This window comes from Dermacentor variabilis, chromosome 7, assembly GCF_050947875.1.
Source record: "Dermacentor variabilis isolate Ectoservices chromosome 7, ASM5094787v1, whole genome shotgun sequence".
Taxonomy (NCBI): domain Eukaryota; kingdom Metazoa; phylum Arthropoda; class Arachnida; order Ixodida; family Ixodidae; genus Dermacentor; species Dermacentor variabilis.
This window is the reverse complement of record NC_134574.1, coordinates 34,376,647-34,397,733: the sequence shown is the minus strand read 5'-3', so window position 1 is coordinate 34,397,733 and position 21,087 is coordinate 34,376,647. Positions and strand designations below refer to the sequence as shown.

The following is a 21,087-nucleotide window of genomic DNA, read 5'->3' as shown; positions in this document are numbered from 1 at the left end:
CCCAGATGGTCGAAATTTCCGGAGTCCCCCACTACGGCGTGCCTCATAATCAGAAAGTGGTTTTGGCACGCAAAATCCTATAATTTAATTTTTTAACCCATAGTTTTTACCCTCGGGTTGCTGATAGCGGGAACATTTTGCTATGAGTAGACAGCACAGTGGAATATTTTTTGAACCAAAACCAACGAGAAGGGCAAGAATATCGCAATTGAAAATATACGATGCTTTAATGTGGTCTCCTTCATTTTAACAGATTTTGCGCATCAGCATGTGCAATTCAGATAGTTGCACGTGGACATAAATGCCATAAATGAGAGCGTATTTTCTGTAAAGTTACGTCCCATACTGTTTTTAAGACGTGCTCCTCATTGTAGGAATTTGTGTGTATGTAATGTTTCTGTGATGTGGTGCTTGAGCATATCCTATAATTCACTGATCATGCCTGTTTTTTTCGTTCACTTTTTATACGCAGCAAACCCCTGGCAAGCAATTTTGCTTACGCAATGCGTTTCATGAAGAATTATCTTTGTAAGTAGTGTCCCTGAATGAACCTACACGTTACTTCTTTGGCAAGAGAGTGCATGATCGATTAAATTAACGGTGTTTCAACAAGTTCTTCCCTTTTCCCGCTTTTGTAAAAGCGCTGACAATATACAGCAGTAGCAAGTTTTGATCGAGCCTAACGCTCTACAATATTAAGCGCTGAAAGCACAACGGACACGAGCACGTAAGTGTTTCAGCGCGAGCGCTGAACTTGTGTCCTTTTGTACCTCCTGCGCTGCTACCTTAGATGTTCAAATAACTATAATATCTCACTATCTAAGAACGAATATCGGCGCATACATTGAGTACAACATAACTTATCGAACGCACAATACATGGCACTTGATGTAAACAAGACAAATGCGTAAACAAAACAGTTAATGGTGTATGTTTGACCGTGCCTTTGCAACTTCCACGTGAAAAAACACTATTACATTGTACCTGTAAAATATTATTGTCAGCCTCGAATACAAGAACAAACACAAGAACAAGAACTCAGCAAGCAAATCACGAGTATCATTCTCGCTATAGGGAAAATTTTATTCCAAAGACGGTTAGGTACCGCGTGGACGGGCGGCGAAGAAACTCGGTGAAGCCGATTTAGAAAAGCTGTTCTTCTAGACGACCCCATACGATCACCCGTAGTTTGCGCAGTTTGAGGTAGATTGCTTTATTTGATTGCCGGGAGAATTCTGCAATATTGCGAAAGCACCTCTAAGCACTGCTAGCGCTGTAGTAGACGAAAGTTGCAAATCGATGTCGCAGCAATGGCGGCCGCACGATGGATATTAAACATTCTTGCAACCAGCTTGCAGAAGGTGTGTGCTGCAATGAACTCCTTTACTACATGCGTGCGCAGTGTTCGCAGTTGTAATTCGGTAACATTTCCCAGCGTTCAAGCCTGTCTCTTGTAGGTAAAATGTCCCACTTATATTCTCCATGAAAGTTCTTTCCTTGAGATGGCAAGTCAAGTGAAAGCACGGCTGTGCAGGTTTGCATGTTTGGACATATTACTAAGCATCGAAACTAGTGTCGCACGTCACTTTGCACTGGTTAGTTGCAGAAGCTGGCTTTGTAAGCGCGCAGCCACCGCATACTGTGGGGCTGGCGTTACTGCCTGCGCAAGCAAGTTGCTTAAGCTATGCGGCATAAACGTTCGATGGTAATAGCCCAGCCAGTAAATGAGCAGCGGCCTACATGCGTACTCATTATAGTCAAGCAGGTCACAGGTACTCATATTGCACAGCATCCAGCAAAATGTAACTACACACGGCAAGCTCCACCCCCCGTTGGCTTTCGGCAGACTCAAAAAATGCGGTACTACGTATTGCGACTTGTTTAGACAGAACCATGAGAATATAAGTGTGTTTACTACGCGTAATGTTAGTGGCGGCGGCGGAAGAGCTACCCTTGCAGCAAACCACAGTTTACTGCAGAATACGTTCCCAATGAAGCAAGCCGTTTCTGCTAGCGGTAGTGGGGAGGAAGTTACTGCTTCCGAATTTTTTGCAATAGATCTAACAATCTTTCTCTACCTCTGAAGTGAAACACCAGTTGTACAAAATTCCATGCCTACTATTTGTATATGCTAGGTCTGTTTAATAGTACCTAGTAATCTTATTGCAGTGCGTCCGGAGTATAAGGCTTTGCATTTCCTCATATTCATTTACCCCCCCCCCCCGACATCGGGGCTTGTTCATAGTATTATAACGATATCATCGAGCAATGCTCAATAGACGAGCCGCCGCGAGAACGGCGAAGAAGTTGGTCGGTGCCCTTGGCACGAGCGAGTGTCAGCCTGGCTGCCTGGCTCCAGTGTAAATAGCGTGTAAATAGCATCTTTCGTCTGTGTCTTTCCACACGTAACATTTGATATGAGCTACCTATACAAGACTGTCCCCATAGCGAAAGGACAAAATAATGTCAGCTGCATACGCTGATACCATCATGCATCCCATTCCTAGCATGGACATTCCTCTTACAAGTGGGCTCTCAGTAAAATGCTTTAAGCACAACTCAATCGGAAGCACAAGCAATACAGCTTTGACGCAATACAGCTCTGCCGCATTCTCTTGTCGCATCAAAGGAAGGTGTCAAAGGGCTGTTGAGTAGTAGTTCAGCTGTTGTTCCCGAGTAGAAGATAGACAGGATGTTAACATATTTTTTGTGAAACTTATATGATCGAGCATCTCAAATAAGATGTGGAGTTCTAAGCGGCTGAACGCTCTGGCATAGTCCAAGCCTACCAATACTCCTTAATCATTAAGTGCTCTTGTGAATTGTCTGATATCACGTATTAGGTTGAGAGAATAAAACATACTGCGATCAGGTATGGAACATGTTTGGTGTAGACCGACTATTTACAGCAGTAATACCTTCATGAAATATACGAGGAGTGTTGTCAATATTTCGTAGTCCGCGTTGAGAAACATTATTGACCTCCAGGTTGAAGGTTCTCCAAGAATGGAGTTTGGCTTTGGCAAATGCATCATGCGGCCCCGAATAAATGATAAGGAATACCTTCAGATGCAAGTATTGCTTTCGGGACAGATACCAAGCCAGTGCTTACTTGCGACCGGCAGGACCAGTAAAATTCAGCTGGTAAGCTATTTGTACCGAGATTCGACCCGCTGTTCACAAATTTGAAAAAAAAGAAGAGCTTCTTGAAGGTTTGTTCGACACAAACTCTTGCCTTTTGTGTGCTGCACTTCGGGTAGGTTATCACAACAGCCTAATATTTCTTCGCACAAGACGTGTATTGTAAATAAATTTCGATTAAAATGTGTCTCATAACAAGTTTAACATGTTCTTTCGGTATATCGCCTCGCATCGCTTTCTGTGTCATATTCTATCGTAATGTTTTCAATAAAAGAGCTGCCATATTGCCTTCTGCTGAACGTGCGAGCCAGGGAAACGCAGACACGAAGAAGACGTCTTTGTTCTGGTGGTTTTGCAACAGGCTGTTCCACCATCTTGCTCAACGTATTCTTGTCTCTTATGCGCGTTGACCCGCGACACTGGTGGAGGTGCGAGGTACACAACCCTGCCTGATGCTTCGGACTCCTCCTGGGAGCCGTTCATTTAGCCCGTCTCCAATTACAACTCCTGTGCATCATTTAAGCGGTGCGGTTGGTATGCCTTGCTCCCGAGCTCCACGCCTACAGGAACGTTCGTGCGCGCTCCGTCTGCCTCTGCCAATGGCGACCGCCAGCCCGCCACAGGTTCCACGAGTTCCACAAGATAGCTCTACTCAGAGTCCGTCCCAGTTAACCCTCCTGCAACCACTGGTTCCCGATCGCTTTCATGGTGGCGCACATGAAGATGTCGAAGACTGGCTTGACCAGTGCGAACGTGTTGCAAATGTCAATGGGTGAACTGCTTAACAGAAGCTCTGCCACGTGTATTTCGCCCGTGACGGTCGTGCTCGCACGTGGCTTGAAAACCGTGAGACCAGCATCATTAAATGAAATGATTTTCAGAGTCAGCTCATTCACATATTTGCGAGCGTCGATCGACGGGAACGTGCCCAGCAATTACTTGAGTTGCGCATCCAGACACCGAAAGAAACCGTAGCAATGTTTGTCGAGGAGATGAGCCACCTGTGTTGCAGAGCTGACCCTCACATGCCCGAGGAAAAGAAGTTGCGATACCTTATGCGTGGAAGCCTTATGAAGGCTGCCACTGGTATTGAACGCGCATTTCATCTAACATGGAGGCAGCACGATCGCTTGCCCGCTGGCGCTCCAAACAAGGCCGCCGCAACGAACATTACCAATTACAGCTCCCTCCGTGACATAATTCGGGAGATTATTCGCTAAGAAGTTCCGAAGCTCTGGACGAAGGCAGTGAGCACACCCGTGGCGTCAGTCGCTGAAGTCGTCCGTAATGAAATTAGGCAAGCGTTCTCGGCAGGCGATCCTAGTCACTAGCAGCGTCCCGTAAGTTACGCTGACGCTTTCCGACGTCAACCCTCTGTTACGCCCATGCGGTCGCACCATCAGCCACCGAGAGACTCACTTTGGTCATGACCACCAGAGGAAATTTTGTGGCGTCCGCTTGTCGTTCCGATTCCGTCCTTCCGCTAGTTGACGTCAGCTGCGTTCTGGTCTTCGCCACAAGACAAGGCTTAGTCGCCTATGCAAATTCGAAAAACGGACGACTGCAGTGTGTTCAATGGGGCCTGTTGGTTCATCTTAGAATAAAAACAGGAACATCGAAACACAGGACGAGCGAGTAAAGAGCACAGGTCTCGCTCGTCCTGTGTTGCGCTGTTCGTGTTCTTATTTAAATGGACGTGTGGCTCACTGTCAATAGGCGCCTCCTGTGTTATAACTGCGGAGGCATCGGCCATATTGCTAGCTTTTGCTGGTACCACGACACCGCTTTCCGATCCCGTCAATTCTGGTCTGATGGTCGACGCACCTGTAATGACTAGGTGCTACGACACGACGATGCTGCTTTTCAAGGTCCTGCGGTAATGTGTACTCTGAACAAGGACTCTCTGCCTAATCACCAGACCGATTTCAGCCGACGTTCACGCTCTTCGTCCTCTGCTCATTCATCTACTCCGAATGGACGTCCTTTTTCTGACCTTCAGGGAAGAAGGTCGCGAAGCCCACGCCGGGGAAACTAATGGCGGTGACCTCTCGGGTAAGGTTACGGACAAAAACAAGACCATGAAGAACCCCCTGTAACCGCGCTGCAGAATGCCGTGAAACCGATAAACCCTGATACTGACGAAATTATGAATACCAACGAAATTCTGGGCGCAAACCTCATTGTTTCCGTTGATGGACAGCAAGTGACAGCACTAGTCTACAATGGTGCCGATTATTCCATAATGAGTCAAGGTCTGGCCGTTCGCCTTCAGAAAGTAAAATGCACTGGACGGGACACCATATAAGGACTGCGGGTGGCCAACTGCTCATGGCTGCTGGAAGCTGTACTGCGAGAATCATCATCGGAGATTCTGCTTTCGTGGCCACTTTTGTCGTTCTTCCCACATGTTGTAAAGATTTGATCATAGGCATGAATTTTCTAAAGGAATGTGGTGCCATAATCAATATCCGCGGCAGCTCGGTTACATTTTATAACAGTCCTGATTTATTTCCCTGCTCATCGCCGCAACGCAACTCCTTTCGTGTCACCGAAAACGATGTGGTCTTCCAACCTCGGCCACGTATCCTTGTTTTAATTGCATGTAACGTGGCGTTTGATTGTGGAGGAGTTGCAGAACAAGTAACCCCGTTGTTGCTTACTCATGGTATCTCCGTTGCACGAGGCATCGTAAATACCACCAAATGGGCGCGCGGACCTATTGTTAAACAACTTTAGCGCAGAGTAACGGCACCTACAAAAGGGCACGGCCATGGCCTATTTTGATGGCGTCGCTTATGTTCGTGGCTACTTTTCACTACTTTAGGAAGCATTGGCACAAGACCTGGTACTTGTGTTTGACGTGAACAGAACTTTACCGCAACACGAGAGAGAACGGCTTCTTGCGCTCCTGGCCGAGTTTCACAACGGGTTTGCGTCGACGTCAAGGGTCAGTCGGACGCCCTTAACCAAGCACCAAATGATTACAGACGACGCAACGAGACTGACTCATCAAAACCCTTATCGTCTGGCCCTAAAAGAACGCAATGCGATACAAAAGCAAGTGAACCAAAAGCTTGAACACGATATGATTCAGCCTTCCGAGAGCCCTTGGAAATCACCTGTAGTTTTCTTCAAGAAAATGCATGGCAGTCTACGTTTCTATGTGGATTATCGAACGCTAAATCAGGCGACAAAAAAATCAAGACGTGTATCCACTTCCCCGCATAGACGATTCACTTGATAGGCTTCAAACCACTCGGTATTTCTCTTCCATGGACTTAAACAACGGGTATCGGCAAGTTAGGACGGACCCGAAAGACCACGAGAAAACAGCTTTTGTCATGCCAGATGGACTATATGAATTCACGGTCTTGCCTTTTGGCTTGTGCTCTGAACCTGCTACTTTCCAACGGCTTATGAATACCGTGGTTTCGGGGCTGAAGGGGAAAACCTGCTTTGTCTATCTCGACGATATGATAGTGTTTTCCGAAACGTTTAAAGAACACCTTGACCGTCTTATTTCGGTTGTGCAGTCAATACGGGCCGCCGGCCTCACCCTAAAGCCGGCGAAATGTCATTTTGCTTTGAGACGGTAGAGTTTCTTGGCCGTGTCGTCAGCCACGCGTGTGACCCACCAGATCCTAAGAAAATTGCCGCTGTCGCACAGGTAGGTGTACCCTCAAATAACAAGGCTGTTCCGCACTTTCTGGGCCTCTGAGCACACTGCCGGCGCTTTATTGCGGACTTTGCTTGCATTGCGTGACCGTTAACTTGTGTCACGAGGGATGTCGTTTTGTATGGGGCGACGAACAGCAAGCTGCATTTACCGATTTGCGGAGCTGTTTACAAACGCCCCCTGTGCTTGCCCACATTGACGAGGCAGCTCCTACAATGCTTCACACTGACGCCAGCAATGTTGGTATCGGAGCAGTACTTGTGCAGTGCCAGGAAGACACAGAAAGGGGGATTGCTTATGTAAGCGCAATGCTCTCACGCACACAAGCAAACTACTCTGCAACTGAGGAGTGCTTTGCCGTCGTATGAGTGGTTACAAAATTTCGCCTATATTTGTATGGTCGCCCCTTCAAAGCCATCAGCAACCTCCATTCGCTCCGCTGGCTCACTAGTGGGACTGGGGAAATGCAGAGACGAAGAGGACGTCTTTGTTATCGCTTCGCAACGTTTGTTTTCTCTTGTTCGCGTTGAACTGCAACAACATATTATATGAATATCACTGCTATTGATCCTAGCTACCAGTGCGGTCATCGTCATCACAAATCACTATTTGAAATGCATGACCCCTTCGCCATTAAAAAAAAAGAAACCTGGATCCACGACAAGGGTCCTTCACCGATAAAGGAGATATCCCTCTGCAGAGTGTCATCTGCCTCGAGCTCCTTAGCGGTAGATGTCTGCTAGCCTTTGGAGCCCGCGTGTCTCAGGGGCACATTACATTCCTTTACTTTTATTGTTAATTTTCATGGTTCTAGTGCAGTTCTTATAGGAATTCGTGCCTGATATATACAGTCGCTTTTGCACCATCTTGCAGTTGTCCCACTGGTTTACATGGCCGGAATACTCCAGTACCCCGACTTCAAGTACGTTCTCATGCAGCAGTTGCAGATTTGTATGGGCATTCATCAATGCAACGTGTTTTCTTCTCTCATGCACAATATAAGATCTTTGTGTCACTGAAGTTGTACACAGTGCCTTTAATACAGTAGAACCTCGTTATGCTGAATCCGCGTATAGTGAACAAACAGTCATAATGAATATAAACACTGACCCTGATTACTCCTCCCGCACACGTTCATCAATGCAACAACCTAGCAGCAACACCTAAACATAGAAGTGACCCCACAAAGATTTTCTCGCGTAATAAACCCAACATGTACACATTTCATATCCCTTGTTGACAGTACATGAAATGTCATCCCTTCTAACTCTTGGCCGAAGTTCTCAATGAAGTGTTTATAACCAAGTTTATAGTTGCAGAAAACGAAATTGGCGACCTGCGTTATAGGGTAGACGCTGACATTATAAAAATTTTCACGGTGCCGAAGGTTTCACTATAACGAGGTTCTTCCGAGCTTGATTTGGTCGCCATGTGCGAAGGACGATATATTTATATAGGGAATTAGCGCTACTAGTAGAAATAACGTGTCTGAAACATATATATTTTGTGCGCCGAATGCTTGTTTAAGTTGTGTTCGCTGTGAGCCGGTTGCTTCCCCTGAACATCGTGGCCAATGTTCGCTGTGAGTGCTGCCATAAAGTTCTCTAGGGCCGCAGGCAGACTAGAAATTACATGCCATTGTTCACAATGCAATGCTTTAGTGAAGTTCCTTTCTCCTTCCTCGTGAGTTATTTAAGTAAAAGTGACATGCTGTGAAACTCGAGAAAATTTTACCCATTTGATATAGCTATTAAACTGAAACTTTCTTATTTTCAGGGAAACTTACGTAATTATGTCTCTTGTGGATGCCTTTAAAGCAATTTTTCGACATTTGTTCGAGCAACGTGAGTATCCAGTCTGAAGTTGTAAGACGGTAAGGGGCGAGGAATGCGATAAAGAAGAAGGATCCTCATTATGTCGTACTCATAAAGTTCTTACGCTACTAACATTCGTAATATCATTTACAAGCCAAACATAATCTTCAACAGAGGATTAGCTAAAGCGTCCGGCTGGTGGAAAACAGCGCTCACGAAAAAAAGGAGTGAATTTGGCCACAAAAGCAGAAGTATTAAGATGGACAGTATGCGATATCTGCCGGAAAATTGGTCACTGCCTAGATAAGAAATATTTTTGTTATGAGTACAGCGTCTGTAAAGTTTGCTTTTATAAGACGATACGGACCATAGTCAAAGATGCTGGAGAAATTATGCTTGACAAGCTTGTACCCCTTGATACGCAATGCCTCACGACTTCAAGTGTACCGCAGAGCTGAAAGAATGCTAACATTGTACTAATTCATAAGAAGGCAGACTTTAAGAATTGAAGAGTTATAGGCCCATTAGCTTGCTCTCAGTATTGTGTAAAATGTTTACGAAGATGATTTGCAATATAGTCAGAGCAACACTTCAATGAACCAAAAGAACAGGCTGGCTTCAGGAAGGAATATTCTACAACGTACTACATCCATGTCATGAATCAGGCAATTGATAAATCCGTGGAGTGCGATCAAGTTCTGTATATATAAGTCTTGCATAGATTATGAAGAGGCGTTTGATTCAATAGGGATACCAGCAACCTTGGAGGCATTGCATATGAAGCAGCACAGGAGATTACCTATCGAGCAGTACAGGAGGCATACGCGAATATCTCTGGAAGTATCTACAAAGATTCTATAATGTATCTACAAAGCCGCTCGAGATCCGGATCCCTCTCACCAATAAGACGACGTAGCCGAAGTCGTAACAGACGTAAGGGCAGAAGTCGAAGCCGGAGTCATAGTGGAAGCGGGGACCGAAATCTCCCCCTGCCAGACGGCGTGTGGGCCACACATGGCAAGATACAGACAGAGCCGAGCAAGGTCTTTTGGTCCTACATACTTGCGGGAAGAAATGGATGCTCTGTAGAGTGCACCCCCCTCTCTGTCAGCACGAGGGGAGCCACCCACTGCCTTCTGGCGGCGAGGATGGCGAAGGATGGAGTGAGAGAATCAGGAACTTCGAGAAGAGCTGGGCTGGGCCAATTAGTAGAACGAACAATCCGCGAGGAAAATCGACGACCTGCAGCAGACGCTGAACGAAATCTTGAAGAGCATGAGAGGATCCTGATTTGAGGATCTCCTTCTCCACCTCCCGCGATGCCACCGAGCGAGGCGATGTGAGCGCGACAGGAGGCGAAGTAGGGCAGATGGACAAGTGTTGCGACGAAGAAGATGCGCCGGTGACGGCAGGCTGGAAGCGCAAGGACACGAGCAATGCGCGACCTACGGAAGACGCTGTGGCTCACGCACAAGCACCGAAGAGATCCAGGTCAGGATCCAGAAAGATAGACGCGATCGAAGAGAAGGTGAACAAACTGACGGACAAGATGGAGCGAATGCTTGACACACTCCTTAAAAGGCTGAGCGAATCCAACGCGGGACTGAACGTGCAGTGCGCAGCGGTTAACACAAAACTTGTGGCCATGAATAAGCGAATCGGAGATGTGGAACGTGGGACGATGCAGCTGCAGCAACAGCAACATCACCAACAACTGCCCGGAAGGGCCGGGGTACCGTCACCACAAGCGGTAAACGTACCGGCCATCCTCACCAGCGGCAACAACGCCAACACCACCCGCACCAGAGCAGGAGGAACGCACGAACAGTTGTGTCCCCCAACACCTCTGCATAACAATCACGGCTGTGTCCCGCAAGTCCGACAAGAGACGCATAGTCTGGCAGTGGAACTGCAGGGGCTTCAAAAACAAGAAAGCAACGATGGTGCAATAAATGAAAACGCTTTCGAATAACAAATTTCCTGTCGTGCTTGCCTTGCAAGAGCCTTGCGACCGAGCCCAGCTCCCGGGCTATCTGACGTGCGGTCGCCCCTACGAATGCATGGAGAGGGACGTAAGGGTGTGCACCCTGGTTAAGCGCGGGACTGCCTTCGTCGAACACGAACTCGTGCTCCACAAAAAGTCGGACCCAGGCCATGTCCTGATTGAAGTCGGGCCGAATACTGGAAGAAGGAAGACAAGTCTCTTCGTGATCAATGTATATAGCTCCCCCTCACAAAGATACCACACTCACACTTTCGATGCCCTCTTTCGCGAAGCGATGGTCAAGGCCGCCTCCAATCCCTTGCTGATATGTGGAGTCTTCAACACGCTGCACACGCAATAGGGATACGAAGCCGACACGCCGAAAGGGAAGAGGCTAGCCGGAGTGATGGACGAGCTTGGCCTGACTGTACTCAACGAACCGGTGTCGCACACCAGGATCGGGCAGGGAGTGTGCCGCGACACATCGCCCGACCTGCTCGCTTGGTCGGGTGTGGGCGTAGTCACTTGCTCGAACTCCTTCGAGGACCTGGCGAGTGACCACAGGGTCCTGGGCGTGACCGTGGGAGAGGATGAAAGCTAGGAGGACGTCTGCCGAAAGGCCAGAATCGTGGACTAGTACATATTCCGGAAAAATAGAGAATGAGACAAGAAGGAGGGTCCGATCGAAGACATCAGCCAATGGTGCAGAGAGCTCCTCACGGACGTACAGGAAGCCACCATTGAGATGGAATGGACGGACTGGCGACAAGAACACCCCAAAGAAGGAGGATACAGATGCCACGGAGCCGGAGATGATGGCGCTCCCCAACCGTCCAGAGTGGACAGCCGGCTGGCAAACCACGTTGCGGCCAAGAAATCCATGCAACGGAGAGCGAGTAAGCAAAAACTCAACAGGAAGATACCCAAGAAGATCGCCGAAATCAACCGGAAGATCGAGACACATTGCGCCCGCCTGTGCGAACAAAAATGGCAGGAGCTGTGCGACATGATGAACGGGAACATGAGTGCGGGACGCACCTGGAAGATTCGCAAGCACCTGATTGACCCGGAAGGCACCAGAACGGTGACCCGCACAGATAGGACCAAGCTGCGACATAAGTACAAAGACGACCCGGGGGCGTTCGCGGAAGAGATGGTGCAGACGCACCTCGCTCTACCAGAAGGGCAGAGTCACCCCGAGTACCGCGGGGCTCCCGACGAGGAGCTGGACGCGGACTTTTCCGTACAGGAAATTAGAACGGCCCTCCCGCTATTGAAGTCCAAATTGGCGCCCGGTCTTGACAGGATCACTAACATAATCCTGAGGAGCCTGAACGACGACTCCATCGAGAAGCTCTGCGAGTACGTCAACGCATGCTGGAAGGAAAGAAGGGCCAAATTCCAAAAGCACGGAAGACCGCGGGGTTTATACTTATACCAAAGCCCGCAAACCGCTAGAGATCCGATACATGAGGCCGATCTCCCTCACGTCCTGCGTCGGGAAAGTGATGGAGCACGCCTGCCTCGACAGGGTGACGACGCTCCTCGAGAAGCAGGACGCCTTCGGCACCCACATCACCGGTTTCCAGAAGGGACTTTCCACGTAGGACGCCATGATGCAGATCACGGAACAGGTCGTGAACGCTCCAAGCACGCATGTGCGTGCCCTGCTCGGGCTAGACCTCAAGAGCGCCTTCGTCACTGTGAAGCACACGGCCATACTGGGCAAGATCAGCCGACTTGAACTCGAGGTGAGGTTCTACCGATGTATCAGCAGCTTCCTGAATGGACGTGAGGCGACGGTCAAGATCGACGGGGCCCCGCCTGAATAGTCCGAATGGGTGGAGCGGAACGCCGCAGGGCTCCGTACTCTCGCCCATGCTTTCGAACCTCTTCATGATCGGCCTTCCGGGGCGTCTGGACGCGATACAGGGAAGCAGTTACATGATATACGCAGATGACGTGACGGTGTGAACCGCGGAGAACACGAGCGTCGGTGAAATGCAAGATTTGCCGCAGCTGGCCGTCCAGGAGGTGGTGCGGCACCTCGAAGACAAGGGCCTTATCTGCTCACCTGACAAGTCGGGGATCCTGCTCTACAGACCGCGTAAGAAAGCACACCTGCCGCAGGGCGTGCTAGACGCCCGTCATTTGGGCGTCCGCGTCACGACGAGGGAGGGGACCCGAATACCGACGGTGTCCAAGTTGCGAGTGCTCATTCTGTGGCTGGAAGAGAACGGTGCCAACCGCGAGCTCGTTTTCTGACTGCAGAAAAAAGTGCCCGCCGCCACATACCTCGTGCGGCGGGTCGCGAATAAGAGGAAAGCAATGAAGGAAGACAACGTTACAAGGCTGATACAGGCGTACGCGCTGAGCCACTTTGCGTACGTTGCTGCGTACGTCGACTGGAACAGGAGTGAAACCGACAAGCTGAACGTGGCGATCCGCAGGACGTTCAAGACCGCCCTGGGACTACCACAGTACACGCCAACCCATGCGCTGCTCGAGCTGGGCGTGCACAACATGCTTGAGAAGATCGCCGAGGCGCAGAGAATAGTGCAGCTGGAGAGGCTGTGGAGCACTAGAACGTGAAGACGAATCCTAGACCTGCTCGGGTTTCGATATTCTAATGCGCGGGGGCTGAAGGAAACACTGCTACCGGAAGTCAGGGACGCCATACAGACGGAAAACTTGCCGAAGAACGTGCACCCGGTCCATGACGTGCAGAGACGTAAACGCAGGGTGGTCGCAATTCTCGAGAAGCACGGAAGACGAGAAGGCGTCCTCTTCGTCGATGCAGCCAGGTACCCGCGCCCAGCCGGTGACCGTGATGGCGTCGAGGGACGACGACCATCGCCACAGCTACAACGGAATGTGCGCGACGAACCGGAGTTAGCAGCACCACCATCACTACTACTACTACTACGACAAAAAGGGCAGCAGCAACAGCGGCAAGATCGACACGGCCGGCCGACGGCGGCGGCGCCCGCCTTCTCCATGGCAGTCGTAGATAGGAAGGGAAGGATTCGAGTCACGGCATCAGCGAGGCTGCCGTCTGCCGTCTGCCGAAGCAGCGGAAAAGGTGGCCATAGCCCTCGCGGTACTCCACGGGGGCGCGGGATTATTGGCGACTCCAAATCAGCAACTCGGAACTACACCAGAAGTTGGGTATCCGCGGATGTGGCGCGCATGCTCAACGCCAGGACCGGCGACTTCGGGTCCGGCATAGTTACAAACAGGACCCTCAAATGGTTCGCCGCTAACGTCGGGAAGCTTGGCACTAGCAACAAAACAGCCGCGCCAACAACGACAACAACAATGCTAACAGCCGAAGGCACACCGACACCCCGCCCAACCACAACGAGCGCGCCCACCTCGTCTCGAGGCAGCTTACCCGCCGCGACGCATTCACGCAGAGGGCAGCCGCTGCCGTTGTGCGGCACCCCAGCGGAGGAGTGACAGAGACGGTGGCAGCCACGGGGTTACCAACACAACCCAAATCGCGGCGGACGGAGCTGGGGTCCACGGGGACGCCGACCACGATGTCGAGGAGTTTGCGGCCACGTACTGAGAGGTGCCTGGCCACTACAGGAGCAGACAGACAGACAAAGAACTTTAACTACAAGATCCTGAGAAGCTTTGCCCTATGGCAGAGCAGAGGGCCGCTGCCACGTGGGGACTGGTAGGCCGTGCCTAACCGCCGCATCGTGGGCTCTCTGGACAGCCCATGTTTGACGTAAAAGTTCTGAGCTCTGGATGGCAGAGCTCCATTGTTTTTCCGTGATGGGATTGGGTCGCAGTAACGAAGATTGCTAACAGCCCCACCGTCGAGGGCCAGGTTTGGATAGCACTTAGTCTGAAGCATGCATAAAGTGGACGCCAGAGGTCTTGCCAGTTTGCTGTGAGGGGGAGGATAAGTCCTCCTATCTAGGTGACAGTGCGTAGTGATTTCGCTGAAAGTAGTAGTACCAACAGAAATAACCGTTGGAGAAATAAAGTTTATTCCTATCTTATCCTATCCTAGAGATAACTTGTAGATTTGGTGCGGGCATAAATGCAATAAAGAAGGCAACAAAAACAGCGAAAAAAAGAAACAATGTACAACCAGCTGTGGACGAACAGAACGGTGGTATTCGTTAGAAGAAAAACAGGAACAGCGCAACGCAGGACGACTGAGTAAAAAGCACAGGAGAGAGCGCTGTGTCCTGTGTATTCCATTGCTTGCGTAAAGAGTGCGAAGAGGATTGGGGAGTTTTAGAGGCGAAAGTTGTGTCCCGTGTCCTCAACCCTCTTGATGCGTCATTGTTCGAGGGCTACGAGAGACAATAAGACACGGGCTTGTGAGTCCTGGCTACATAAGCCTTTTGGACCATTTTTGACAGGTCCTCAAGTCTGAGTTGCTTCATACGTTTCCTAAAATGGGACACGACTTGCGAGTCACCCGTTATATGTTATGAGAACTTTAGCTGCAGGCAATATTGCTCTCTATTGTGAGTGCTATGAAAATAGATTAAGAGTGTAGCCTTCTCTAACAAAGGCCTTAGAATCTTGCCCATCAATGAGGTGCAGTAAATACAAGTTTTCATTGTTTAAGGCTGATTTCTGTAGTCTCGTTACCTGCGTCAGAACTGCATTTTGCATGAGCACGGGCAACATTTATTTACTTCAACTGTTTAACGTGGTAAGATTATCGAAACAGTTAAACTAAGAGCAGACACTGGAATGTGCAGCTGTGTTTGTAGCTCATAGATTATCGCATTTTTGTGCAGGTGCAAATGACACGGCAAGAATTCGTCGTGGAGTGCCGATTATAAGCTACATAATGCAAAATGCTACAGCTATTGAAGATGAACTACGCAACTCCTTGAACGTGACCGATTCGAAAGTGACCAAGGTATAGAAGGATTTAAGGTGGTTGAAGTTTCACCTCGAAGCAAGTTCTTGTGCACGCGTCTACAGGACGCAGCAGCAAAGGAAAGGAATGCATGAATATGTGAAGAGATTGTAAATAGGAAGAATCTATCTATCCGTAGTGCCCTCGGCCATCAGTGCCCAGCAGCTGCGGAGCAACTGGTCACGGTGGTGGTCAGCCCTGTGACACACCAGAGGGTGCTAAGAATCCCTGGGTCCGGACATGCCGCCATTAGAATCAGAACGTGGCAGCGTTTACGCTAGAACGTTATCTAGTGAGGCGAGTCTAGCAGTGCTATTGGAGGAATTAGCGGGCAGCAAATGGAATACAATAGGGCTCAGTGAGGTACAGAGGACAAAAGAAGCATATACAGTGCTAAAAAGCGGGCACGTCTTGTGCTACCGGAACTTAGCGGAGAGACGTGAACTAGGAATCTGATTCCTGATTAATAATAATATAGCTGGCAACATACAGGAATTCTATAGCAACAACGAGAGGGTGGCAGGTCTTGCAATGAAACTTAATAAATGGTACAAGGTTAAGGTCGTAAAGGCCAACGCCCCACATCCAGTCATGACGACCAGAAAGTCGAAAGCTTCTATGAAGGCGTGGAATCGGCGATGGGTAAAGTGTAAAGAAAATACACTATACTGATGGGCGACTTCAATGCCAGGTTAGGCAAGAAGCAGGCTGGAGACAAGTCAGTGAGAGAAGATGGCATAGGTTCTAGGAACAGCAGTGGAGAGATATTAGTAGAGTTTGCAGAACGGAATAATATGCGGATAATGAATACCTTCTTCCGCAAGCGGGATAGCCGAAAGTGAACGTGGAGGAGCCCGAACGGCGAGACTAGAAATGAAATAGACTTTATACTCTGCACTAACCTTGGCATCATACAAGATGTGGACGTGCTCGGCAAGGTGCGATACTGTTACCAAACGATGGTAAGAACTCGAATTAGCCCAGACTTGAGGAGGGGACGGAAGAAATTGATACAAAAGAAGCCGATCATTGAGTTAGCGGTTAGAGGGAATATAGAGAAATTCCGGGTCAAGCTACAGAACAGATATTCGGCTTTAACTCAGGTAGAGGGCCTTAGTGTTGAAGCAATGAACGACAATCTTATGGGCATCATTAAGGATTGTGCATCAGAAGTTGGTGGTAACTTCGTTAAACAGGATGCCAGTAAGCTATCGCAGGCCGACGAAAGATCTGATTAAGAAGCGTCAATGTATGAAAGCCTCTAACCCTACAGCTAGAATTGAACTGGCACAACTTTCCAAGTTAATCAACAAGCCTAAGACAGCTGACATAAGGAAGTATAATATGAATACGATTGAACATGCTCTCAGGAACGGAGGAAGCCTAAAAGCAGTGAAGAAGAAACTAGGAACCGACAAGAATCAGATGTATGCGTTAAGTAACAATTCCGGCAATATTATTACTACTATGAATGAGATAGTTCAAGTGGCTGAGAAGTTGTATAGAGATATATACAGTACCAGTGGCACCCATGATGATACAGGAAGAACGAATAGTGTAGAGGAATTTGACATCCCACAAGTAACGCTGGACGAAGTAAAGAAAGCCTTGGTAGCTATGCGAAGTGGGAAGTCAGCTCAGGACAATTAGGTAACAGCAAATTTGTTGAAGGATGGTGGGCAGATTGTTCTAGAAAAACTGGCCACCCTGTATACGCAATGCCTCATGATCTCGAGCATACCGGAATCTTGGAAGAACGCCAACATAATCCTAATCCATTAGAAAGGGGATGCCAAAGACATGAAAAATTATAGACCGATCAGCTTACTGTCCGTTGCCTACAAAGTATTTACTAAGGTAATCGCAAATAGAATCCTAAACACCGTAGACTTCTGTCAACCAAAGGACCAGGCAGAATTTCGTTAACGCTGCTCAACAATAAGCCATATTCACACTATCAATCACATGATAGAGAAATGGGCGGAATATAACCAACCCTTATATATAGCTTTCAATGATTACGAGAAAGCGTTTGATTAGTCCAAACCTCAACAGTCATTGAGGCATTACGCAATCAGGGTGTAGACGAGCCGTATGTAAAAATAAAAAAGATATATGTAACGGCTCCACACCCACCGTAGTCCTCCATAAAGAAAGCAACAAAATCCCAATAAAGAAAGGCGTCAGGCAGTGAAATACGATCTCAGCAATGTTATTTAAAGCGTGTTTACAGGTGGTATTCAGGCACCTCGATTGGGAAGAATTCGGCATAAGAGTTAATCTTGAATACCTTAGTAACTTGCGGTTCGCTGATGATATTGCCTTGCTTAGTAACTCAGGGGGCCAATTGCAATGCATGCTCACTGTCCTGGACAGGCAAAGCAGAAGGGTGGGTCTAAATGTTAATCTGCAGACAACTGAAGTAATGTTTTACAGTCTCGGAAGAGAGCAGCAGTTTACAATAGGCGTCGAGGCACTGGAAGTGGTAAAGGAATACATCTACTGAGGCCAGGTAGTGACCGCGGATCCGGATCATGAGACTGAAATAACGAGAAAAATAAGAATTGGCTGGGCTGCGTTTGGCAGGCATTCTCAGGTCATGAACAGCAGGTTGCCATTATCCCTCAAGGGAAAAGTATGTAACAGCTGTGTCTTACCAGTACTCACTTGCGGCGCAGAGACGTGGAGGCTTACAACAAGGATTCTATTTAAACTGAGAGCGACGCAACTAGCTATGGAAAGAAGAATGATGGGTGTAACGTTAAGGGATGAAAAAGAGCAGATTGGATGAGTGAACAAGCGCAAGTTAATGACATCTTAGTGGAAATCAAGAAAAAGAAATGGGCATGGGCAGGGCATGTAATGAGGAGGGAAGGTAACCGATGGTCATTAAGGATTACTCACTGGATTCCAAGACAAGGGTAGCGCAGCAGAGGGCGGCAGAAAGTTAGGCGGGAGGATGAGATTAAGAAGTTTGCAGAGGCATTATCATCATCATCATCATCATCATCATCATCATCATCATCATCATCATCATCATCATCATCCTGGTTTCGCCCACTGCAGGGCAAAGGCCTCTCCCATACTTCTCCAACTACCCCGGTCATGTACTAATTGTGAACGTGCTGTACCCGCTAACTTCTTAATCTTATTCGCCCACCTAACTTTCTGCCGCCCTCTGCTACGCTTTCCTTCCCTTGGAATCCATTCTTTAACTCTTAATGACCATCGGTTATCTTCCCTCCTCATTACGTGTCCTGTCCATGCCCATTTCTTTTTCTTGATTTCAACTAAGATATCATTAACTCGCGTTTGTTCCCTCACCCAGTCTGCTCTTTTCTTATCCCTTAACGTTCCACCTATCATTCTTTCCATAGCTCGTTGCGTCGTCCTCAATTTAAGTAGAACCCTTTTCGTAAGGCTCCAGGTTTCTGCCCCGTACGTGAGTACTGGTAAGACACAGCTGTTATAGACTTTTCTCTTGAGGGATAATGGCAACCTGCTGTTCATGATCTGAGAATGCCTGCCAAACGCACCCCAGCCCATTTTCATTCTTGTGATTATTTCAGTCTCATGATCCGGATTCGCAGCCACTACCTGTCCTAAGTAGATGTATTCCCTCACCACATCCAGTGCCTCACTACCTATCGTAAACTGCTGTTCTCTTCAGAGACTATTAAACATTACTTTAGTTTTCTGCAGAATAATTTTCAGACCCACCCTTCGGCCTTGCCCCTCCAAGTCAGTCAGCATGCATTGCAGTTGGTCCCCTGAGTTACTAAGCAAGGCAATATCATCAGCGCGTCGCAAGTTACTAAGGTATTCTCCATTAATTCTTATCCCCAGTTCTCCCTACTCCAGGTCTCTGAATACCTCCTGTAAACACGCTGTGAATAGCATTGGAGAGATTGTATCTCCCTGCCTGACGCCTTTCTTTATTGAGATTTTGTTGCTTTCCTTATGGAGGACTACGGTGGCTGTGTAGTCGCTATAGATATTTTTCACTATTTTCACATATGGCTCTTCTACACCCTGATTCCGCAACGCCTCCATGACTGCTGAGGTTTCGACTGAATGAAACGCTTTCTCGTAATCAATGAAAGCTATATATAAAGGTTGGTTATATTCCGCACATTTTTCTATCACCTGATTGATAGTATGAATATGGTCTATTGTTGAGTAGCCTTTACGGAATCCTGCCTGGTCCTTTGGTTGATGAAAGTCTAATGTGTTCCTTATTCTATTTGCAATTAGCTTAGTAAATACTTTGTAGGCAACGGACAGTAAGCTGATCGGTCTATAATTTTTGAAGTCTTTGAAGTCCCCTTTCTTATGGATTAGGATTATGTTAGCGTTTTTCCAAGATTCTGGTACGCTCGAAGTCATGAGGCATTGCGTATACAGGGTGGCCAGATCATCCTTGAACAAATCTGCTGTTACCTGATCCTCCCCAGCTGCTTTCCCCCTTTGCATAGCTCCCAAGGCTTTCTTTACTTCTTCCGGCGTTACCTGTGGGATTTCGAATTCCTCTAGACTGCTCTCTCTTCCATTATCATCGTGGGTGCCACTGGTTCTGTATAAATTTCTATAGAACACCTCAGCCACTTGAACTATTTCATCCATATTAGTAATGATATTGCCGGCTTTGTCTCTTGACGCATACATCTGATTCTTGCCAATTCCTGGTTTCTTCTTTACTCTTTTTGGGCTTCCTCCGTTCCGGAGAGCATGTTCAATTCTATCCTTATGTCAGCTGTCTTAAACTTGTTGATTAACTTAGAAAGTTCTGCCACTTCTATTCTAGCTGTAGGGTTAGAGTCTTTCATGCATTGACGTTTCTTGATCAGATCTTACGTCTGCTGCGATAGCTTACTGGTATCCCGTCTCACGGAGTTACCACCGACTTTTATTGCACACTCCTTAATGATGCCCACACGATTGTCGTTCATTGCTTCAACACTAAGCTCCTCTTCCTGAGTTAAAGTGGAATACCTGTTCTGCAGCTTGATCTGGAATTACTCTATTTTCCCTGTTACCGCTAGCTCATTGATCGGCTTCTTATGTATCAGTTTCTTCCGTTCCTTCCTGAGGTCATTACAGCGCACCTTGCTGAGCACGTCCACGTCTTGTATGATGCCAGGGTTAGCACAGAGTATGACGTCTATTTCATTTCTAGTCTCGCCGTTCGGGCTCCTCCACGTCCACTTTCGGCTATCCCGCTTGCGGAAGGAGGTATTCATTATCCGCATATTATTTTGTTCCACAAACTCTACTAATAACTCTCCCGTGCTATTCCTAGAACCTATGCCATATTTCCCCCAGTGACTTGTCTCCAGCCTGCTTCTTGCCTACCCTTGCATTAAAGTCGCCCATCAGTATAGTGTATTTTGTTTTGACTTTACCCGTCGCCTATTTTACTTCTTCATAGAAGCTTTGGACTTCCTCGTCATCATGACTGGATGTAGGGGCGTAGACCTGTACAACCTTCATTTTGTACCTCTTAAGTTTTACAACAAGACCTGCCACCCTCTCGTTAATGCTATAGAATCACTGTATGTTTCCAGCTATATTCTTATTA

General features: G+C 48.0%; 1 protein-coding gene across 1 annotated transcript in view; it reads left to right on the top strand.

Moving 5' to 3' along the window:
- The first annotated feature begins 477 nt into the window (after positions 1-477).
- Positions 478-21,087, top strand: part of LOC142588592 (uncharacterized) — a 49,450-nt gene continuing 28,840 nt past the window's right edge. The window contains exons 1-4 of the mRNA XM_075700428.1: positions 478-528; positions 7,691-7,739; positions 8,594-8,661; positions 15,385-15,509. Of these exons, the coding sequence (XP_075556543.1) occupies positions 504-528; positions 7,691-7,739; positions 8,594-8,661; positions 15,385-15,509 (267 nt within the window). The 5' untranslated portion in view covers positions 478-503. The remainder of the gene's footprint in view (positions 529-7,690; positions 7,740-8,593; positions 8,662-15,384; positions 15,510-21,087) is intronic.